The sequence below is a fragment of the Mugil cephalus genome, chromosome 3 (assembly GCF_022458985.1).
Source record: "Mugil cephalus isolate CIBA_MC_2020 chromosome 3, CIBA_Mcephalus_1.1, whole genome shotgun sequence".
Taxonomy (NCBI): domain Eukaryota; kingdom Metazoa; phylum Chordata; class Actinopteri; order Mugiliformes; family Mugilidae; genus Mugil; species Mugil cephalus.
The window spans coordinates 3,857,010-3,878,971 of NC_061772.1; the positions used below are offsets into that span (position 1 = coordinate 3,857,010).

The window sequence follows — 21,962 nt, forward strand, 5'->3', positions numbered from 1 at the left end:
CCAGCCATTGCCTCCTCACACTTTTAAAATCCAGCAGAATGGACCAGGGCTGCAGACCATGCTCTACAAGAAGCTGCAATATACATATCCTCACCCCAGGGGCTGTGAAAACGCTCAGCAGGGCAACATCCCAAATCCTAGTCTGTCAAGTATACACAAATCAACGTTCCCCAAAGTCAGCACGTGGAGAGTAACGACTGCCCATGTCACTGTCACTGTTTGCACCTCTATAACTGTACTGTTGCTTGTAGTATATGAGATTTCATTCCTCACTCCTATGACACATTGGTTGTTGCTAGGTTTATTTCCTTTGTTGCACCCCCTGCTACCCCTTATCGCACAGTGGTTCATGAGGAACTTGCTCTCGTTGTGTATGCTGTGCATATAACTTGCTGTGAGTCATTTCCCCATCAAAAGAGGTTCTGAGAATAAAATAAACCAAAAGTTTTTATAGAGAGTGATCTGCTCTTGAGTGATCTGTGATCTTCCCTCCTGCTCGATTCTGAAGCTACAGACGAGCTTGGATGAGTGCAGGACTATTGCAGCTTCTTTGCTGCATATCCTTCCCCTCCCTCCCAGCCAGGGATTTCTCTCACTCTCCTTCTCTTTGTGTGTCTGTCTGCTTTGTGCCCTGATTACAAGAGGCTGGTGGGCAGATGTGCGGGAGTTGGGTGGGCAGCTGCCAAACACCATCAATCTCCCCTGCCACAATATGTGTACCAAGCTTCATCTCAGCCATGCTGCTAGATTGCAAACTCACCTACACAGTTAATCCTCTTCCTACTAGTCTCTAAACCGCCTTGCTCGTTTGAGCTTTTTGCTAACGGTGTTTTATGTCTGTCTGCTAGACGCTTGGATTTCTGTTCTTTTAGTAGTTCTCTCCGGGGGGCTTCAAGCGTCTTTGTCTGCTCCAATCAACTTAGCCATAGATCTAGACCATTAGCATATTGACAAAAAGGTACAAAAAAATCCTTTCAACATTGCCAGGGGTATGGGATGTAGGTGGAGAGAGGGAAAGATGAGAAACTTGAAAGATGAGGTCATGGATGTAAAAAGGAAAAGAATGGTTGGCAGAGCCAGTGAGCAGAAACAGCAGGAATTCTGCCTTTTCATCAAGTGACAGTGATGTGACTGCCACCTACACACACACACACACACACACACACACACACACACACGCACACGCACACACACACACTTTTCAATAACGCAGCACATGTAAGAAGAGTGTGTGTCTGCCTACTGACTTTTAAATTAGTTGCTTAGCTACCTAATCTCAGTTTTGGAACAGTTTGTTATTTTGGTTTAATTACAAGAGGAGTGGATAGAATGAATATACTGTAACTGAAATAAACAGTTTGATGAACTCGGTTGAATGGAGGTGATGACTGAAAAAGACCTGGTGGGTGTGATGCCACATATCCAGGTGGTGGGGGGCATGGAAGTGGAAGTGTTAATTAAATAACCGTATCCAACAGAGATCATCCCCTTCTTTTCCTCTCTGCAACTCTCCCTTTCCACCAACAAAAACAGTAACTGAATGACTACTCGGTAAAAAACACAGTCCTTACTTTGATCTTACACGCTATTATTACAGTTTATGGCACTATGGAAAACTTTATTAAGGGCTTTCTATCTCCCTGCATTTGAGAAACAATCACAGCTCATCCTCTCCATTTCCTGGAGAACACAGCACTAGGTGTTGACCTGGCCTCCAAATTCACTAGATCCCAAACTGATCCAGTATCTGTGGGATGATCCACAGAGGACCCTCCCCTCAACTCATAGGACCCACTGACTCCGTGTGTTACCGGACACCACAGGACACCCTCAGCAGACCGATGTCCATTCTCTGATGAGTCACACCTGTCACAACCCCATCCCTAGTCTGTCCATTGTGTCCTTGGGCAAGACATTTAAACCACCTTGCTCCCATTGTGAACCCCACTGGTGTATGATTGCGAGTGAGTGAGGTTTGGTGGTGGTCAGAGGTGTGGATTGGCGATTTTTTAAATTTTATTTACTTATACAGAAAATTCCTGGTTAAAATATCAGTTCATAAATTAGCAAATGCATAGGAAAGCTAATGTATAAGCACATTTATGCAAAAATTTACCCATTTGCATCCCATAAGCATGTCAATAAGAAATCAGTATAACCCCAATGTAAGAACAGTCTAGAAATTCAAGTACATGCTACAGTGGATTAAGGTAGAGAAACATGCATTTAATATTTGGAAAATAAAATAAAAAATAAAAGCTTGTTGCATAAGCAGAGTGCATCTTGATTCACAAAATAGAACTTAGCTTTGCGGAAAATGTCTTGTTTACAGAAAAGGACATAAAGGTCTCTTAGTCAGTGTTCTTAGTCAGTATGAGTGTGCTTATGAATTACTTTTCTATCTAATCTCCTTTTAAATTGTCTTGTCTCTTAAAGTATTTCTCCCTACATACTGCAATAGCTCATGGAGGTTACATTTCTGTCAGTGTTAAGTTTTCTGATCACATCTTTGTGATGAATGTGTGACATGGTAGTGGAAACCATGACATCAGTGAAACAGGAAGGACGGCTGCAGATCCCTGGTGTCAACATCATGAGGTCAGTCATGAGCACGTAAAGAGACAGAAGACACTAAGACAGACCAAATTCACCAAAGAGACATATAGACAACCTTTGAAACTGTGTGCAGGTTTACCTCTGATAAAGTGAAATAACTTAACAAAAACAAACAAACAAAAAAAACATCATGGATATTCATGGCATGATTTTTTATTTAGTATGGGAAACCTAATTTTATAACTAATGTCACCTTCTGCAAAGAACCATGGCATCTTATTTTGTGAGTTCTGTTTCTGCAGGGAAAAAAGCTGTTCAGTGCCTTTAACACAGCGTTGGAGGTGATGGAAAGTATATTTTGAATTTATTTTTAAAGAGGCACACATTCTCAACCTGTGTCTGATCTGTAAAATGTTTAAAGAACCTTAAAGATATGCTTTGAATTCCTGATTATGTGTCCCTTGTGATAGTCTGCATTCCAGTTGACGCCTTAGTTCTAAGTCCCTAGATAACCCACACATACACCACATAAGAGATCCGACACATCATATTTTCTTCAGCCTTCCTTTATTAAAAAGACATGATGTTCTTACAGTAAATGTTGCAGCACTGGTCAGTAACATCACAAGTGATCATGGTCTTGGGCCTGACTCCTGCAACAGGCTTCAGTGCCAGCTGGTGCGGTTATAAAATGAACCATTAACATAATCTGTGATGTATCATGAATATTAATAACAAAAAGTCAGCCCCCACAGCTATGAACTAAGACACATTTAGGGCCGCTCTGGTCCACTGAGAATAATCACAGGAAATTTTCAGGCTGAAGTTGAAGAGTAAATTATTCAACAATGAAAATAAACCAGTGGCATGTCATTGCCAGGGGACTGTTGGGTGAATTGTCAGACTAGAGCTGTGATAAGTCTAATACTGTGCTGATGTGGCAAACATGAATCTCACCCTACTCCTCATTGAGAGCATCATTTTGAACGCCTCAGTCTTGCCATGCACGATGATTTCCAGTTTAAAAACCTGCCAAACTATTCGATATCACATATATTTTTTTTTAGTACTTGAACCATCCAGATTGCTTCGTGTAGCCTACCATACAAAGCAATAAACCATGGGAGCCAACTACCACAACTTCTCTCATGCACTCACCCACAGAAACACACACCGTCTGGGGAAGAGCAAAGGCACCTTGGTTTTGTTTCAAATAAGCATTAAAACGTAATTAGGAAAACCACCAGAATGAGGATAAACCGGACTAAATTTAGTTCTCCCAGGCATGATTGAACTGTAACATGTCTCACAAAATATGAATTAAAGTTAGAAAATGCCACTCAGAGAATCCTGAATTCATTAGTTATAAACATTATGATATCATCTAGAGAGAAAAGACAGAATGTTGATTTTGAAAAAGCTACAAGTTGATTTGAGAGTCTTCAAAAAGACTGTTAGAAATATGCAGGAGTATTCCTCTTGTCCACAGCCTTATTCATAGTTGATAGAATTCTCTTTTGCCTTTGATGAACAAACTCTTTGAAATCCTTCACTGACAAAAGTGTGTGAGCCTTCCTATGAATGACCTGGTAGGAGGGACTGAAAAGAGATTGTTTTACCGTTCTGCCTGGGAGATGTGGGTTTCATCATTCTAACACTGCAAATTCAACATATTTTTGAAGACTACACCCATTCATTTGAGTGCCGTTCTGTGAAATACCTGCAGAGTTCTGGCAGAGCGCTCATTTCTAGTGAAAAAAATGTTACAGAAACACCAACATGCACAGACAAGTCCTTCTCAGTGTGACCTGACCCCTGAAGTATCTAAACACAGATGTGGAGGTGAAACATAAGAGGTTGATTGCAATTTAGCAGCCTTTGTCAGGCATCAAAGAGGGCAATCAGCCATTTTGTGCGATATTGTTTATGCAGCAAAAGTTAACTGCTTCAGAGAGCCAAAACAGTGTGCAGTCACAGATTCTCAAAGTCAAAGTCAGCTTCTGACATGTGCAACACATATACAGGACTGAAATTTCCTGTTACTGTTTCCTACAGTGCAACAACGTAAGCATGAACAACTTATGAGGAAATGTGGCGACAGTTTGAAGCATGTAAAACATGTCTGACGTGTAATCTCTCTCAGATGCCAATAAAAACTTCTACTTGACACTCACAGCTTCTCAGAACAGTATCTAGAGTTTTCTGGTTCAGCGTTACTATATGTCAGGGTCTGGCCAGTTCATCTGCATTACAATGCAAGTCTCATCATCCACTTGTATGTTGTCATTTTTTCCTACACCAGCATGGGGACTACAGTTCACTAAGCTCAGGCAAGGGGTTACATAACTAAAGAGTTAACATTTTAGAAAGAAAATGTCTTTATCTTTGAGCTCAGTAGAAGAACGTCTTCAATTAGCACTATTGCTACCTTCATTCAGATAAAGTGATTTGTGATGTTTGTGAAACACATGTTTGAGTTAAAATAAATCCCAGATCTATGACAGATATAATGGAATAATGGAAGATTATTAAAGAATAAAAACTATTTATGAGAAATGTCAAACTGTTGAAAGGGGTTTCAGAGAGACAAAGAGAAAAGAATAAATTGTGTCAGCTTAATCCTTGATATCTTGAACAAAGTTATTTTAGACTCCATGTCTTCTAAATAAGACAGCAGATTAGATAAAAATAATTTGACTTGGCCTGCTGAGAATCTAGTTCATGCACACATTTCATGCTTGCACAGCCCCTCTGTTATCCCAATCATTCTGAGTGTTTCTTCAGAGGAGCCTGGCTGACTGATAAGGCACACATGTTAATACACTTGTAACACAAAAACTGCTTGCCTCTATCCGATCAAATATGAGATGGAATTCATGAAGAAGCTACGTATCTGCCTTTAAATGTAAGGCTATCTTTGCATCCGAGGCCATAATAGCAAATATATTCCGGCAGCTACAATAATGGCCACGCTCAAAAGGCTTATGTGTTATACTGTGTGACTGTTGGTGGGAATACTGTGGAAATGAAGGACAACTTTAAACTGAGCAATGTGTTGTGACCTACATAACCAGCTGCCTGTAGCTCAGCATCAGCAGGACAGAGGAGCTGATGGTGGACCTCAGAAGATCCACGACTCCTTCTGTTTCCCTTTAAGGTTATAGAGTTTGATGGAGATGGCACAGGAGTACAATTAAGTAAACTTACAGCAGAATCCTGACTGGACCAGGAGCTCTGCAGCCTTCTAGAGGAAGTGGAGGCCCTGCTCCTTCAGTGTATGCAGCACAATAGAAGTGTTAATGAGTCTTTGGAGGCCAGTATAATTTTCTTTGCTGTAATCTGCTAGGGGGAACGACTGATGGTGGACAACAGCGAAAGACTAAATGAACTTATTCAGAAGGCTGGCTCAGCCTCAGGGCGGAGCTGGGTAATCTTCAGTAGCAGAGATTAAGACGTTCTCAAAATCCCTCTGCATCACAGCCATCCAGTTCCCAATCTCTTTCACTTTTATAGACTTAATTTTCAAATTTCCAACTCCAAAATCTTTATACATTTCCTATATTTGCTTACCATTTGTTTTCTACCAATTCCTAAGCCAATATCTGGTTAATGCTTTTATTTTTTATGTACTTATTTTATTTGCAGACAGCTAGGATAGTAGGTGGTTGTAGGAGATGAGCTGAGATTTTATTTACAACAGAACAATTATTTGATGCTGAGTCAGTGGTATGAGCCAGGCAGGAAATGGTTTTGTGCTATTACTAATTGGTAGGACTACACTTACTGTGTACTTGCTCATTAAAACAAAATACGTTTTACTGATTCTGTTAACACTCTTAGGTTAGGGTTCAAAGGTCAACATGATGAAAACTAAACACACACTGAAAATGTCAACACTGATTTCTATGGCAAGTCAGTTAAATCGTCCTGTCAGTTATTTCAAAAACCCACATAAGGTGTTTGGGTGATAATGGCGGTATGGATCATTAACCTCATGCATCCTAGCAGCACTGTCTTTCTTAAGACCTGGATCTGGTCCAGTCCTGTAAAAGGTGCAGTCAAAAACACATCTGCTCCCAGACCACTCTACAGGCATCAGTCTGAGACAACCGAAGGACAGAGATGAACATTAACAAAACAGCTAAAAGAGCCTTAATGTAACCACCTTATTCTTGCAGCTTATAATAAATACATACAGAATACAAACAGCCCCTGTTTGTGTTAATAAAGTTAAAAAAAGAAAAAATGCATATGAAATTGTATTGATAGTGCGTTGTCTTCATCTCCTGTTTTAATTCAGCTAGAACTCAAACTTCCTGCTCCCTACCAAATACACAGGAGTCAACCCCTCCTTCCCCATTTTCCTTTACCTCGCTTTACAGAGAAAAAATAACAGCAGCCTAATTACTGCTCTCCATCAGTGAGTTTGAAAATAAGGTAACCAAATAGAAATCCAAGAGTGACACACAGTGGAAAAACCCAGTTAGCTCACTTGGCTGACGAAGAAGCCTACTTCATTTGAGCCCTTTGATGTGTGTGTGTGTGTGTGTGCAGTAAATGTGTGAAAACAGATTAAGTTTAATTTATTAAATAGTTTTATAATTAACTTCTTGTTCTCTCTTATCTGCCTGTGGGTTTCTGTAGTCTATTCTGTTGGAAAGAAAGAGAATGTTAAACAACACGTGCAGCCTTCCACTGTAATGCAAATTGTGGAAAACCATTTTTTTTTTTTTTTTTACTTGAGTCTAAAGAAGCCTGCACTCAATCACACCAAGTGCTTACATAACACTTGTCACAGAACAGAAAGCACAGGTTCTATTAAGTGTCTCAGTAAATCACAACAGTGAACCAGATACGCAAATAAGCAAAACCCCATCTCTCATTAATATACTAGTGCTTTCCATAGTGTGACAAGTGAAAACTTACTTCTGTTTGACAAGTTGAGATGTTTGGTGGCCAAGTATAAATTGTAAAGTCAATGGTGAAAATAACCACTTTACACCGATCAGGCATAACATTATGACCACCTTCCTGATATTGTGTCGGTCTCCTATGTTCCTCCAATACAGTTGTGATTCATCAGAAAATGGACATGGGTCTTCTGAGGGTGTCCTGTGGTGTCTGGTAACAGAATGTTGTTAGTGGGGTCTTTGGGTCCTATGGGTTGAGGGGAGGGGCCTCTGTGGATCATCCCACAGATACTTGATCAATTTTGGATCTAGTGGATTTGGAGGCCAGGTCAACACCTAGTGTTATTCTGTTCTATGGGGTGGGGGTGTCTGGTCTGGTCTAGGTGGGTTGTACATGTCTAAGTAACATTCACATGAATGCCAGGTCAACAGAACACAGAACACTGAATTGAATCTTTACGCATCTCAGACAGGTCAAAAAATTTAAAAAATGTAAATAATGCAAGTTGCTGTCTATTAAGTCTAATATTACAACTGTTATCACAAATATGTCACATATTTGACAAGATTGTAATAAATTACTGCATATTTGCTTTGACTGACTATAAATCTACCTCTATACACACATATGAAGCAAACTAGAGCATTCTACATATGTTGAATGTATTAATAACCATAACCAAGCCATGAGGAAATTTTCCAAAAAACATTAACACCTACATATGGCGTGGACTGAGCATTGGCACTCATTCGATAACCCCTTATTTTTGTTTGGTTGATGACTAATACTAATGGTAGGGAGTCCAGCTCATTAACTATTCAAGATGTATAAGATACATCCTGTAAGGAGCATGTGCACAGGGAATTGCATAGCAACATGAAAACCTGTTGATTCTCAGTGCCTAAGTAGTCCATGTCTTTAAGAGGCTTAGCAGCAAATGGAACAATGCATCATTAATCACTGAACAATCTTATTTAGATGTCTGTTTTCATTCCCTGGCCTAAGCATTTCACTAAAGTTGTTGAAAATGTAACTTGATCTTGATTTTGAACTTACCTATAAGTGTGGCTCTCTTTTCTGAACCTGCCATTAGATGTCCACTCTTTTGAATTTCTAAAATATAAATGCTTTCATTCAGCTTAAAGCAACAGTGGAATCTCCTGTGGTTCTAAATATTTAAACAAGATATGTGCTCCTTAAAAGAGCAGCTTCTTTGAAAATGTGTGAGAGACAATGTGGAACAAGGACTAACAGTTAAAAAAGAAGTTGAAGAAATTGCTGGAGGTCTGCATGAAGGTAAACAGTGTAACTTTGACATTAAGAGGTAAAAAAAATCGTTCATCAATTTCCCAAAATATATTGAAAGTTTGTTCAGCATGTTTATTTTCAATTCGTTCTTCATTTTAGGTATATTACGCATAGTAAAAATTGCCCTTAAATGATTCTTCATGGCAACATTGCCATGTTCTTTTGAGACATCTTTGTGTCTGGTGTCATGACAACAGTCTAATTTAGATGTGACAGTTCCATACAAACAAATTGAGAAAAGGAAAAAAGAAAGAAAGAGAAGAAAGCTGCTCCCCATTCACACCAAGGACAAGGAACCAGACCTGTCCTTGGTGTGAATGTACGGTTGCATATTAGATGCAAATATCATGCACATACAGTTCCTCTCTGTAAAGGTCTGGCATGTCTACATTGAACCATATGGAACGTGAATGTAACAGACATCCATAACTGAATGGCACAAAGTTGTCACATTAGCAACTTGACAAATCTCGGTGGTACATTTTCTTTTTCAATAAGTGTAAATTGAACTTGACATGAAGTAGGAGGTCTCTATACCTTTAACACACACATTAATTCAGCCTTTGAGTCAGAAGTTTAAATTGCAGTCTGTAATGATATAACGGGACAGAAAGGAAAGTTAGAATTAATGATGGCTGTCTGCCAGTTCATTCATCTTACTAGTTTCACCTGAGCTGTTCCGGCTCCAACAAGTCAAAATGACAAGAATGGAAAAAGGTGTTATTGGTATTAATAGGAAAGGCCATTTGATGAGGCTACTTGTCATCTTCATAGAGCACCTCATCTATGAGTTCATCATTGTCATCGACAGGGATTTCCTGGCACAGCTGCTCTTTGTAAGCCAAGGCAATGGTGTAGGGCTTTCCTTTGGGGTGTCTTTTGCAGCGCTCCAAATAGTTGTCGTAGAAACCCTTCCCTCGTCCCAAACGATTTCCAGACTGGTCAAAGCCAAGACCTGGCATCAAGATCAGGTCCAGGCCTCCTGGGCAGTCAGTGCAGACAGAGTAATTAGTATTAAAAGTCTGGAAAACATTTGATTTTATAGATGTCTATAGAACATTAATGTATGTAGTTATCGATCAACACACGCCCATGACATGTCTCTTTGTCCCTTTAAAACATTTAATGTGTACTGATATGTGAATACAATCCTATGTAAACAATCTGTAATCTAAAACTGTAGGAGACATCTGTTAACAGAGATAGTAGTGCATTCTCCTGAGCACAAACAAACAGTGGACTGTCAATAAACAGCATTTGAATGCAACTATGTGTCTCGGGGGTGTCCTTTTAGTCATTAGTTTTGTTGTTCCAGTTTATGGTGTCTCTCTTTCTGTGTTCATATGCTTACCTGAAGCCAGGGCTTCCTCTCTGCTGTTGTCATCTTCAGCAGGCTGCCTGATGTTCCAGGACGTCAGAGGCAGCGTCTCCACTTCGTGCAGACTGCTGAGCTTCAGCATGTCCATGTGACTGCTGCTGCTCTCGTATCTGGGGATGAAGCAGCTTTTACCCCGACTGAACACGTCTTTGAGGATTTCCTGAGTGCACACTTCATCATCCATGCTAAGAAACACCGCAATCCGCTGAGAGGACACGTACTTAGGGTGTCTGAACAGCTGAATGAAAACACAGAGGAAGAGAACGTTAAAATCAATGACATTACTTCACGCAGTTTATTCACTTCCGGATTACCATCTCCAAGTATGGATGAAAACTTACTGAGTATAAATAGCATCATAGAATGGCCTTGCTGCATGTACTAGAACTGAAACAATGAGTTGAATAATCAACAGTCAACAGAAAACTTTCAGTGTATAATACTCAACAACGGGACCTTCGACTGTCTGGCTGCAGTGATGACCACATGATCTAATACTCTGATTACCCCCAGCGGCTGTGCTGCTATTTAGTCACTATTCAAGCTCCTGCTGTCAGACATCCTGTAAATGACCGACAAAAAGCCCAAACCTGGTCATCAAAACTGTGAGAATTCTCTCAACAGCTACCCAATATGTTGCTTGCATTGAACAACATGGCACAGCCACAGCTGCCCAAACACTAATGTGTGAGCATCTCAACAGAGGAGATCTGCAGACTTTCACACGTCAAAACAACAAGACACCAGCATCAGCACTTGTGTTATTACAGTTTCTTGTCCGTCTTAAGCGATGTTCAGTTAGTGTTCAGTGCCTGGGGTTTGTTGTTCCATCTGCTGTTGTGCTGATGGAAGTTTAAGCAACTTGTTCCTGTCATAAAATGACCACTCTGATTAGCCTCCATATAACCGTCAGTGCACACATTTGTTACTTGTCCTGGTTATGGTTGAGACGGAAACACATGCACAAAGTGTTATTTAGGTAAATGAAGCCAACCATGCAGCAGGTACTGAGGGATTAAACTCAGTACTTGAGATGTGATTTTTAATGGAAAGAGAAAGAAAATAAAAATATTCACTTAAAAATAGTCACTTACATTGTATTAAAGAAAAGGAAAGTATGCAGCTCCACTTAATATTGCAGGTCAGCTATCGAAAATGGAAGTATCCTTGAATGTCTATGGAGTTTAGCTGTGAGATCTTTTCTAACCTCTTCAAATATCTTGTTGCTCTCAATAACAACAATAATAATAACAGTAATACATTTCATTTATAGGCGCCTTTCAAAACACCCAAGGACACTGTACAAAGGAAGATTACATAATAGACATCAAAAGCATTAGAAAAAATACAAGTATAAGACGCTGAAAACATAAGATAAAAATGTAAAAGATTTGGTTAAAACAAAAACATTACTCTCTCATTACAGCTGGATCACGATTTGCAGATAAATAGCTAATATTCTGTTTCCCAACTGCGGTCTAAATTAAAGGAATTAAAGGAATATCTTATAAAATACATCGCTATAACAGGTGATTAGACAGTGCCTTCAGATAGGAACTAAATAATAATTCCTATACACAATGGTTCCATTTGTTACATATAGCCTGCTTACCAAACCAGACTCCAGTCAAAAATAGGTAAATTTAACAGTCGTCTGATTTACAGCGTTTGCATGGTGGTTAATCACAGTCACGGTTTGACTGACGTAACACAGCAAAAAACAGGACTTTTTCTAGGGAAGTGCTTCAAGTTGCACTGGAAAACTGAACCAGTCCACTAATATTAAAGCATTTCTTTATGCAGCATATCTCACCCAGAGCGAAAGGCAACTGCTGTTAGTACTACTTGTACACAGCCAGAAAAGGCTGCATGAAGTAATTGCAAAACTTTCCGCTCGTGTTATTCCGTCTTACCTTGTGTGAAACGACGAGAGACTGTCGCAGTTTCTCCTCTTTGCTCAACGCTGCAACCCGTCGCTTTATTTCTTTCCTCAGAGCTTGTTTTGCAGCTCGCAAGGCAGCCATTCTGACTACAAGCAAAGGCAAGTGTCAAAACTAAAAATGACTTCACAGAAGTGTACAGACTATGCGCTTCCTCTTCAGTGCCAAACAAGATAGTGGTTTCGAAATTAATTTTGCTTCGTTGCAACTTTGCAGGAGTTAAATATTAACCAGTGTTATCAACCCATAGCAGGGGCTCAGAACAGCTAAAGGGCGGCGAAGTAACGGGGTACATACAAGGTATTCACTGTAGTATGTAAGTTACAGTTAATGCTGCACACAAGCATGTCAATTAAGGTTTCTTCTTCTACTTCTACGTCTACTTCTTCTTCTTCTTCTTCTTCTTCTTCTTTTAAATTGGGGGTGTTTTACCGCCACCTACTGAAATGAAGTGTGTATCTGGATGATCTAAATCATATAAAATGAACCTGTCGTTTTTTAAAAATAAAAAATCCTTTTTAAAAAAAATCTTAAATGCATTCTCTTCTTTCTGTAATTGACTGATCAGATATATTCTTTTTTATTTCTGTAACATGCTCTATAGTTTTTTGACTAAAACTGCACTCCTATAAACCATTGCTAATTCATTATAACTAACGTACTGTTTGGTCCTGTATGTTCAAACCTCATTCAAGGCACCCCATTGGTCTGTCCTATGTGCATCTGTAAAAACGAAAACTTTTAGTCTGTATATTAATCTGATATGGCTCTCTCTCTCCCTTATAACTCTAGCTATAAAGTGTAAATTAAGGTTAGGGGTGGAAAACGGACTGTAGAACATACATTAAGCTCCTGAAGGCCCACCTCTCTGGCTTTCTGTTCTATGAGTCAACCAAAGCTCTTGAGCTGAGCTTTCTCTTTTTCCTGACAATGCACAAGAACAGATTTACTGATATGATCATCCTTATGACCTATAAGGGTAGCCCAATAAACTAGCTCCAACTGATTTCTTCTTGTATGCAGAGGCATTTCCCTCATCTCCACTTGGAGTGGTGCAACTGGAGTAGTTTTCATAGCCCCACAACACAACCTCAAAGCTTTATTGTGGATTACATCTAAGATCTTTAGAATAGATTTTGCTGCAGATCTATAAATGGTACACCCATAGTTTAGTATTGATCTAATGAGATTAATATATGTTGTTCTTATCACAGGTCTATTTGCTCCCAAATCTAGCCATCCCAAACATCTCATCACATTCAGCACGTTCTTGCATTTGTCTACCACTTTACTTATATGGACTGACCACGTTAGTCTTTTATCAAACCACAAACCAAAACATTTAAAATTATCAAGTCTTTCCAGGTATTTATCAGAAATTGAAATCTGTAGGTCTGGAGGAATACTTCTCTTGGAGAAAAACAAGGTTTTAGTCTTGTGGATTGACAACAGAATAGAATACAAACAGAACAGAAAACCTTTACGTGTCCCACAGTGGGAAAATTGCAGTGTGCAACAGCATACACAGTGCAGAAAAGTAACAAGAATAAAGAGTGGACTGTGTAAAAGATAAATAATATCAGTCCAATATTGATTGTAACAAAAAGTATTGCATGACAAACCTGAAGTACTGAACTGCACACAGATAGCGACTGCTGAATACTGCACAGTATTGTACACAGGACAGAGTACGTAATGAATACCAACAAAAAGTATTGTATGACAAACCTAAAATATTGAATTGCAACAAAAAGTATAGAATTGCAAACAGATATATAACAGATGTTACACAAGATTGTACACAGTACAGAGTAAGTAGTGAAGTCTTTAGACCATCTTTTAACTTCATTTGCTGCATTATACTTACAATATATTTGAGGTTCCTAAACGTTTTCTACATAGCTCCATTATCTACAAACAGTGTTACCTCAATGGATCCTTCCATATTCGTAAAAACATCATTAATCATAACCAAAACAACACTGGGTACAGGGAGAGGACTCTTTTCATCTTTGGTGCTTTTAATGGTGTTGGTTTCTTTGTCATTGCTTAACTGACATTACACCAGAAGTGTGCCAGTGTGTTAATGAAGCGTGATAAAATTCCTTTATAAAAAGGCAGTCTTGGGTTCACGACAAAAACAAAAACAATCAATCAATTGAAGAAGAATTGTGTAAAAAATAGGTGTAATGATGTGCAGTATGTATAGTCATTTTTTCAGCATAATGCTGGGATGTTTTAAATTTCAAATTGTGAAGTGACTAGTGAAAACAGGTACTTCTTGTATTGTCTGTAACGTGACTCAAAATGGATGTAAGGCTATGTATTAAGACAGAAACAACTGACTACTACTTCGTACAAGACATAAGAAATATATGATCATTTATTAGATTGTGAAAATGAGAGCATATTGTTGATATTTTTATTGATATTGTAACAGCCACATGTCTAAAAACATGTGGCTGTTACAATATCAATAAAAATATCAGCGTGGTTGCTAAGCATTATGTTTTTGTTTTTTTTTCTTGTTTTCCAATAACATCCAAATATGAACTGGAACAGGTGTGACCTTTACCTGATTAAATTAAGGTTAAATTATTACCTTCTGGAATTCATTTACAAGCATTTACAGTATATAACTTGTGAAAAGCAAACAGATGAGTATTTTGTGCACAGCTCACAGACAGCCACGAATTAACATTATGATGCATACTGTATATAAACAGCTCCTCTACAGATACTTTTGTTTTTAATCAGCATCACGTATACACACCGTTTCTAAAGTTGTATAACCATGGTAAGCAATTAATAAATGTAGGTTGGTGTGTCTTGGTGTATCTGTAGTTGGACTAGCGGTGCATGTAACTCACAAGAGCATCACTTTTTAATGATGCATTACATGAACATCTGTTTTTATTCTTGGGCTTTAGAATCCTTAAGGAATTCTTGGCAACAATTTAAATAGCAACTACTGTAGTTGTTATGGTGCTTAGCCCATCAATTCAATTAACAAAATTTGTGTCTCTATAAACTTTTAAACAGCAGGTTTTCTAAAGGGACTGCATGGCAGAGGAAGGAAAAGGGTAGGTTATTTCAACTCTTGAGCATTTGTAACAGCAATGGATTTGGGCTAGCCTAAACTCAGTTCAAAATCATTTTTGAAGCAGAAAAACTGTTGGCAAGCTGCAAATTGAGATAGATAAAACTAATACATGTTTGCGGGAAATCATCTTGGCATAAGCTTTTTTGTGCGTTGACATTTTCTTAGTAGTGTTAAGTTACTTACAACAAAGTTCAATTATATGGTAATTTTATTTTTTCCTGCACTGTACAAGTAGGCTACACGATACCCGCAGTTAACCGATATCAGCTTTTCCTTGTGCAGTATGACACGTTATCAGCTGTCAGTTCACACTTCCTCCCTACCCCCAACCAGCTGTTTACTGGAGACAGTAAGAAATGACTGACGTCTCATTCAGCCAATCACTTTAGGGGTATGGGCGTGACTCGACGTGAAACTAACCAATCGCAGCTAGTTGTGTGCCCTGAGTGCGGATCAGTGTATAATGATGTCGGATATCGTCTGTGTGTAAACGAAGAAAAGGAGGTGTAGAGAAGGAATTTTGGGGGCGATAATTGAGGTGGGTCAAACACGAACTTCCATTTTATATATTTAAGAAAAAAAAAACAAAAAACTAAAAATCCTTTTGAAACATTTTTTCAGGACTGAAATATCCGTTTCTTCTGTGCTCAGCATTCCTCGCGTAGTGGTGCTTTTATTAGAACAAAAGGGTGTTAACTGAAGCAGGAAATAAGAGGTCGGTTATGGACGGACGGGGCTCGAAATGTGCCCGAAACTGCTGTCATTTTCAGTTTTATCGTGTGTGTTTAACAATTTGACTGACGCACAGTTGCTGCTTCCCTGTGAGGCCGTTTATAATGTGAAACTCGGTTTGTTTCGGTCAACAATAGCTGTTCTTAATGAGGCTGCTACAGTAGCTGTTGACACCGTAACGTAATACTGCCCTACAACAGGATAGTAGTAACAATGTTCTCTTAAAAGTTTGTTGTTGTAATGGTTCATTCAAGTGCGTGATTCACCCCGTGGCCGGTGTTTTTCAAGCTCTCACCAGTTCATTTGATTTCCTTTTCGGCACACTCTCTTGTAACGCATACGAACCTGTACAGTCACTAGGCTGGATATGTCTTTCTTATTTCGTTCGGTTTGTTTTCTTGTAATGACGTGCCTTCTTTTCACGTAGCCTGTTGTCAGTTCCTTTTAATTGCATTCACACACAATGCAAACTGACTACAAAGTATGAGTTTGATTTCCTAGTCTAACCTGTTGCTCATATGATAATAGACGACCTAACATTTGACCCACTTCCAGTTCTGCTGTGTAGATGGGTGTGATCCAGCACTCACCCACTTTTGCATATACTGTTTTGCCAAGAAGCAAACGTGTCACATGTAGGTCAGAAGGTCACAAGTCAGATGTGATTCCACTCAGGGGATATGTTTTAAAGTTTGTCTGTATTGTAATGCAGTTACACATTTCACACATAAGAGAGTAATGCTCGAGCCCAGATGAGGGTAGTTTACCATGGACTCAAATGAACTGGTGTCTATGTATTTGGTCATTATTAAAGGGGTAATTGGGGCATCACTCAGCTCACACTGGTGGAAATATTTCTGACATTTACGGAGTAAATGTCTGATGGGGCAGCTTGTGGGAATTGTTAAAGCGTTGTTGTGGAATGTCCCAGAGACATAGGACAGAGGTGTAATTGGGTGAGAGGTACACACCCTGGACAGGCTCCCAGTCCATCACAGAGCCAACACAGACAGACAGACAACCATTCACAGTCACATACACGCCTACGGCCAATTTAGAGTTACTCAGCAACTTAACATGTATGTCTCTGGAATGTGGGAGGAAGCTGGAGTACCTGGAAGTAAACCCATGCCGGTAAAGAGAGAATATGCAAACTCTGTCCAGAAAGGCCCCAGTCTGCCGGTGGGTTGAAACCCAGAACCGTCTTGCTGCGACTATCAGACCAAAGCCATTTGCATCATAATAATGCTAGGCAGTATTTATATGCACTATCTTAACCAGGTTATTCAGAGAAACCAGGTGTCACAACCCGGCTTGAGGGCTGAGACAAAATAAATAAGTTACTTTAAAAGTTACGATTAAGTTAAAGAAAAACGTTCCTATTTAAAGTTGTCCATTGTTAAATAACAGTTGCAACACCTCTCAGTTTATCAGGCACGATCAGATCTTCTCCATGTCAGTATTTTCTCATCTAAAGCCTGTCCACGCTGAATACACAGCAAAACGCATCCTGTTCATTATTAAACTTTTCATTCTTACTTACTAGTTATTTGCAGTTGATGAGTGGTAAAACTGTTGTTCGGTCTATAAAAAAGAATTCTATGTAACTGACCAGTAAAAAGCTCCTCTGTAAACTGTGAAATCTGTAGTCAGATAGTCTACTGTATAATCCAAGTCTGATAACCGAATGTATCAATGTCTCCCTCTCCGTATTACACGGCGTCTTTTTATACCTATGAAGGTAGTGACCTGCTCCGACTCTTCTCTTCTCTTCTCTCAGGAGGGACATGGCCCAGGAGACCAACCAGAGTCAGGCTCCTCTGCTCTGTTCTACAGGCTGTGGTTTCTACGCCAGCCCCAGGAATAATGGCATGTGTTCCATATGCTACAAAGACTTCCTTCAAAGACAGAACAACAGTGGACGTGTTAGCCCACCTGGTGAGAGAAGCAGCTATATTAAGTCTTATCTACCTGTTAACAATTTACATGCCTGCTTGAGCACAAAAACTCTCTCAGGATAGATAGTCTTTGAAAGTCTATATAGTCTGAGAAAACAGAGGAGCAACTTTTGTGCATATGGAGCACAATAAATCAAATGTAATAAAGGTAAATTATTCAACACTGTACGTTAAATAAAACACTAGTTGGTGGAGGCACCCATTCTAAAATATCTACTTTATTTTACTTCTAAACCATACTGTTTTCTAGTGTTTTAACTGAAGTCAATGTTTTTTACTTCAACTTTAAAATTGCTTGTAATTTTTACATCATAAAATGAACTTGTTGGTCACAGGCATATTACTGCATCTCACACACTGAATTTCAAAGCTTAAAGTAATGTAACTGATGTTGTATGTGACCAACACTTCAAAGTTCAAGCTGAGAACAAACAGACAGTGTTTGTTTGGCATCTCAGCTCGGACAATATCTAAAATAAACAACCATCCAATCAAAATGGTTGGCACTCATCTTTTTTTTTTTCAGTTGACCTTTTAAAAGAAAATGCATCAGATTTTACATAAACATGTGACAAAATACTTAGCTTCTCATAATATCATATAAAATAGTATCTGGGGTCTTTATTTGTCTCTTGTTTTGATGAGTAGAATTTTGTTATATTTTAGAAAGATGCTTGTGTTCATCCTTTCTCGCATACCATATTAAAGGTATTGCATTACACTGAAAGTACCAAGTCTACATTTTCTCTGACCATTTCAAATTCAAATCCTTCTGGCCCAAACTAAAACATTTTCCTCATTTCTGAACAGGGCTTTTATTGTGAAATAAATGTAAATACACATTACCTTTGAATGCTGATTTTCATTGGAGGAAATACTGTATGAATAGATGAAGTTAATTCAAGACAGTATTTTGCATATTGGTATGACTTCATAATTTAGAAATTCCAATGAGGAAAAACCTTATCAGATCCAAATGTATGTACTGTATGACTGGACATGACCATCGTGTTTCTAGAAACAGTAGTGTTTGTTTGTTTGTTTGTTTTTTAAATGAGGCCTGGTTGAAATGAAATGGCTGGATTTATGGGAAATGTTCTTTTTTTTTTCATTTTAGGGCCATCTTCTGCTGACAGTAGCATTGGAGAGTCTCTCCTAACACAATGCTCTGACAATACTACAGTCACTTCTCCAGCAGCCACATGCCCTGCAGACACAGAATCTGCACACTGCAGGTACTGCTGCTGCTTCACACTCGCACCGAGCTGTGTCCGATTCCCTAATAAGTCATATGTCTGATTGGAAATGTATGTCCAGAAATGGAAAATGTGTTCCAATAAAATATCCACAAAGCTTTGCCCATTATGCAGTGTTAAGTATTCATATTAATTCTTTGCTAATGTAGTGCTGTTTCTTTTCATCCTCCTTGTTTCTCAGTGGAACAACAACAACAACAACCTCAGCATCCTCGAAAGAGGAGAATACCTCAGGAGCAAATACCAGTCTGACAGCGGACAGTTTGCCAAGTATGATTAATCTTGCTGCTGTTTCTTGTTTCATTGTCGGTTAGCGGCGTTCAGAAGATGACAGGTCAGGGGGTTAAACGATTGTGTGTTCTACGCTGTATCAAGGCCTATATAAAGGGTTTTATAGACAGATCACCACACAGCGTGTTTCCTGTACTGATGTGAATTGGTTCTGGCTGAACTGTTTTTTTATGGATGCAGTCAGCAAATAGCATCACTACTGACAGCACCAAATCCCAGAGAGCCAAAAGCTTAGTTTCTTTTTTTAAGGTATTATTTGTTGTGTGTTATTGCAGCAAGCATTAACACCAAAAGCAGCAAATTGCAACTGGAGCCCACTGACATGTTGTAGTTTTATGAACTATTGTCCTATATCTCTGTGTCATTAATTGATTCCGACAGGTTCATGCATGGCAGTCAGAGCTACAGTAGTAGGCAGTGAGCAGAGAGGGGAGTGTTCAGCAGGTAGCTCAGAGACAGCCTCCTCACCCCAGAGGACAGTAATGAGGAACTGCCCCCTTGTCAAACAGTACACTCATAAAAGCAAGAAAAGGAAGCTGGAGGATCGTGATGAGAGCGTAGATGAGATGAGAGGTGAGCTAGTTTAGGAAGGAAGGAAACACAGTCCAGCTGGAAATGAAAAGTCATCATGTTTTTCTTTAGCAGAGACTTTTTTAAACATAAGTGACAAAGCAAACAACACAGAATAAACGTCTGCCATGTTTGCAGAGTGATTGTTCACTGCGTGGTTTTTGTCTCAGCATCAGGGTCTGATGTGTCGGTAGACTCACCCGTACAGACAGAGGAGAAGCCCAAAGCCAAGAAGAACCGCTGCTTCACCTGCCGCAAGAAAGTTGGTCTCACAGGTACAGCACAGGCCAGAGAAAGACACTGACACACACTAACCTGCTGCAAGAAACATTCATCAGTGTTTCCCACATGGTCTGATCTTGTAGTCTACATGACTCATCAATGAGTAGTCCCATCACAGCTTGAAAGCTGTATCCACTGATCTTTTTGCCAGAACTGTTCCTCAACACACAAAAGTTCCTCTGATCCGGATAACAAGGAAATCTTACATTTGTTAAACAAAATAGTTGCACCATGGATGAAAAGAGGTAAAGGCGTGTGACCATTTACATTGCAGTGCTACAGTTCACCAGGGACTTGTCACATGATATGCCACAAACTGATACTGGACAATTTGATAGAGACTGAGGCTACAATTTTATGTGAGCCACCTGAGACAACGCGACATAGATCATACTTAAATCGGCCTTAGAACTTATAGTAACTACTTAGCTCAACCCCAACTTGTTCCACACTTGATAGATCGTGAGTCTGGTCCCAATATCTCATTAGGGTTGACTGATCATAGAGTAATCGATAATAAACATCCAGTGGGGCCTTTCATTTATTTGTGCTGTTTAGCAGAGATGCTAACACTAGACCCTCTTCGGTATTTGGAGCATGTCTGAAGATTTGTCAGTTTTAGCATGCTTCTCCTATAAATTATTTGTGGAAGTGGTTAAAGTTGTGATTGTTTCTCTCATCCTGTGTGTTACTTTCTGTTGCAGGCTTTGACTGCAGATGTGGAAACGTATTCTGTTGCATTCACCGATACTCAGACGTTCACAACTGCACCTTTGACTACAAAGCTGATGCGGCAGAGAAGATCAGGAAAGAAAACCCTGTGATTGTTGGAGAGAAGATCCAGAAGATATAAAACCAGTCAGAGCAGAAAATAAAACTCAACGTCAGTTCCTTATGTTCCCAGCTTAGTGATTCGTTTTTCTTTCGTAGGACAACCCACATTATCACACTGATGATTTAAAGAATGCATATCACCTCACCAGTGATCGTTAGTATCCTCACGTCTTTGTATGTAGCCTCGTTTCATAACCGAATGTATTGGCACACACCAGACTTTGCTTTTACGTCATCAATAATAAACAGCTTTTTTTGTGTGAATCTGTCAGTGTGCGCTTCCGCTGAGGGTTGTGTGTGTTTAAGTGTGTGATGAGTGATGAGAAGCATGTTTGAGTTAACGGTGTGAGAATATAGTTCATGTGTGGAAAAAGAAGGGCCAATAGTTATTGTGCTGTATTTATGTTTATTGACTGTGCTGATTTTTAATAAAAATCATTCTTTGTTTCTGTTTATTTGTGCGACTGTAGGGTTTGAAATGCATGCACATAAAGAAGGAATGGAATTCACATTGAGTTATGTGGTCACCATGTATGTAGTCATGGGGCCAGACAAGGATTTTGTTGCTCTTGCTACAAACATAAACTGGTATAATTTTGCACACACTACACTTACTGATCTGACTGTTTCCATCCTACACCGTCACTACATGTCAAGATGTTTTGATAATGAGTAGTATTTCTTCTTTAGATGAGACTGCCATTGCAATACAAGTTTTAGAATTTGTCATCTTTCTTTACAGGGTACTCAGCCAGAAACTATAGTTTTGCTTTGTCATTCAAGAAGCTGGTTTACATTAACTTCCAGAGGGCTGACTAGGGTGGATACTGTAGGCAGAATGTG

The 21,962-nt window shown here is 39.2% G+C and overlaps 2 protein-coding genes across 4 annotated transcripts; one reads left to right on the plus strand and one right to left on the minus strand.

Annotated features, from left to right (window-relative positions):
• Nucleotides 1–8,822: 8,822 nt before the first annotated feature.
• Nucleotides 8,823–12,478, minus strand: mthfs (5,10-methenyltetrahydrofolate synthetase (5-formyltetrahydrofolate cyclo-ligase)). Its single transcript, XM_047581704.1, has 3 exons — nucleotides 12,067–12,478; nucleotides 10,127–10,391; nucleotides 8,823–9,757 (listed from the first exon to the last, which is right to left on the minus strand). Exons 1-3 carry the CDS (start codon nucleotides 12,175–12,177, stop codon nucleotides 9,531–9,533), a joined length of 603 nt encoding a protein of 200 aa, XP_047437660.1. The 5' UTR covers nucleotides 12,178–12,478; the 3' UTR covers nucleotides 8,823–9,530.
• Nucleotides 12,479–15,067: 2,589 nt separating this feature from the next.
• Nucleotides 15,068–21,574, plus strand: zfand6 (zinc finger, AN1-type domain 6). 3 transcript variants are annotated; one of them, XM_047580913.1, is made up of 7 exons: nucleotides 15,068–15,176; nucleotides 17,709–17,866; nucleotides 19,004–19,121; nucleotides 19,324–19,412; nucleotides 19,815–20,006; nucleotides 20,174–20,278; nucleotides 20,990–21,574. In XM_047580913.1, exons 1-7 carry the CDS (start codon nucleotides 15,157–15,159, stop codon nucleotides 21,136–21,138), a joined length of 831 nt encoding a protein of 276 aa, XP_047436869.1. In that variant the 5' UTR covers nucleotides 15,068–15,156; the 3' UTR covers nucleotides 21,139–21,574. The 3 variants fall into 3 exon arrangements, with proteins under 3 accessions (XP_047436869.1, XP_047436871.1, XP_047436870.1); XM_047580914.1 differs by lacking the exon at nucleotides 15,068–15,176 and adding an exon at nucleotides 15,573–15,734; XM_047580915.1 differs by lacking the exon at nucleotides 19,815–20,006 and having other exon boundaries at nucleotides 15,077–15,176.
• The last annotated feature ends 388 nt before the right edge of the window (nucleotides 21,575–21,962 follow it).

Bases quoted from the DNA above. Each gene is read 5' to 3' on its own strand.
- zfand6 (XM_047580913.1), top strand. From the start codon at position 15,157: ATGGCAGAGGAAGGAAAAGG. The intron at 17,867-19,003 runs GTGAGAGAAGCA...TTTTCATTTTAG, and splicing joins TGGACGTGTTAGCCCACCTG to GGCCATCTTCTGCTGACAGT. The intron at 20,007-20,173 runs GTGAGCTAGTTT...TTTTTGTCTCAG, and splicing joins GAGCGTAGATGAGATGAGAG to CATCAGGGTCTGATGTGTCG.
- mthfs (XM_047581704.1), bottom strand. From the start codon at position 12,177: ATGGCTGCCTTGCGAGCTGCAAAACAAGCTCTGAGGAAAGAAATAAAG. The intron at 10,392-12,066 runs GTAAGACGGAAT...GTTTTCATTCAG, and splicing joins CTCTCGTCGTTTCACACAAG to CTGTTCAGACACCCTAAGTA. The intron at 9,758-10,126 runs GTAAGCATATGA...CTGACTGCCCAG, and splicing joins AGAGGAAGCCCTGGCTTCAG to GAGGCCTGGACCTGATCTTG.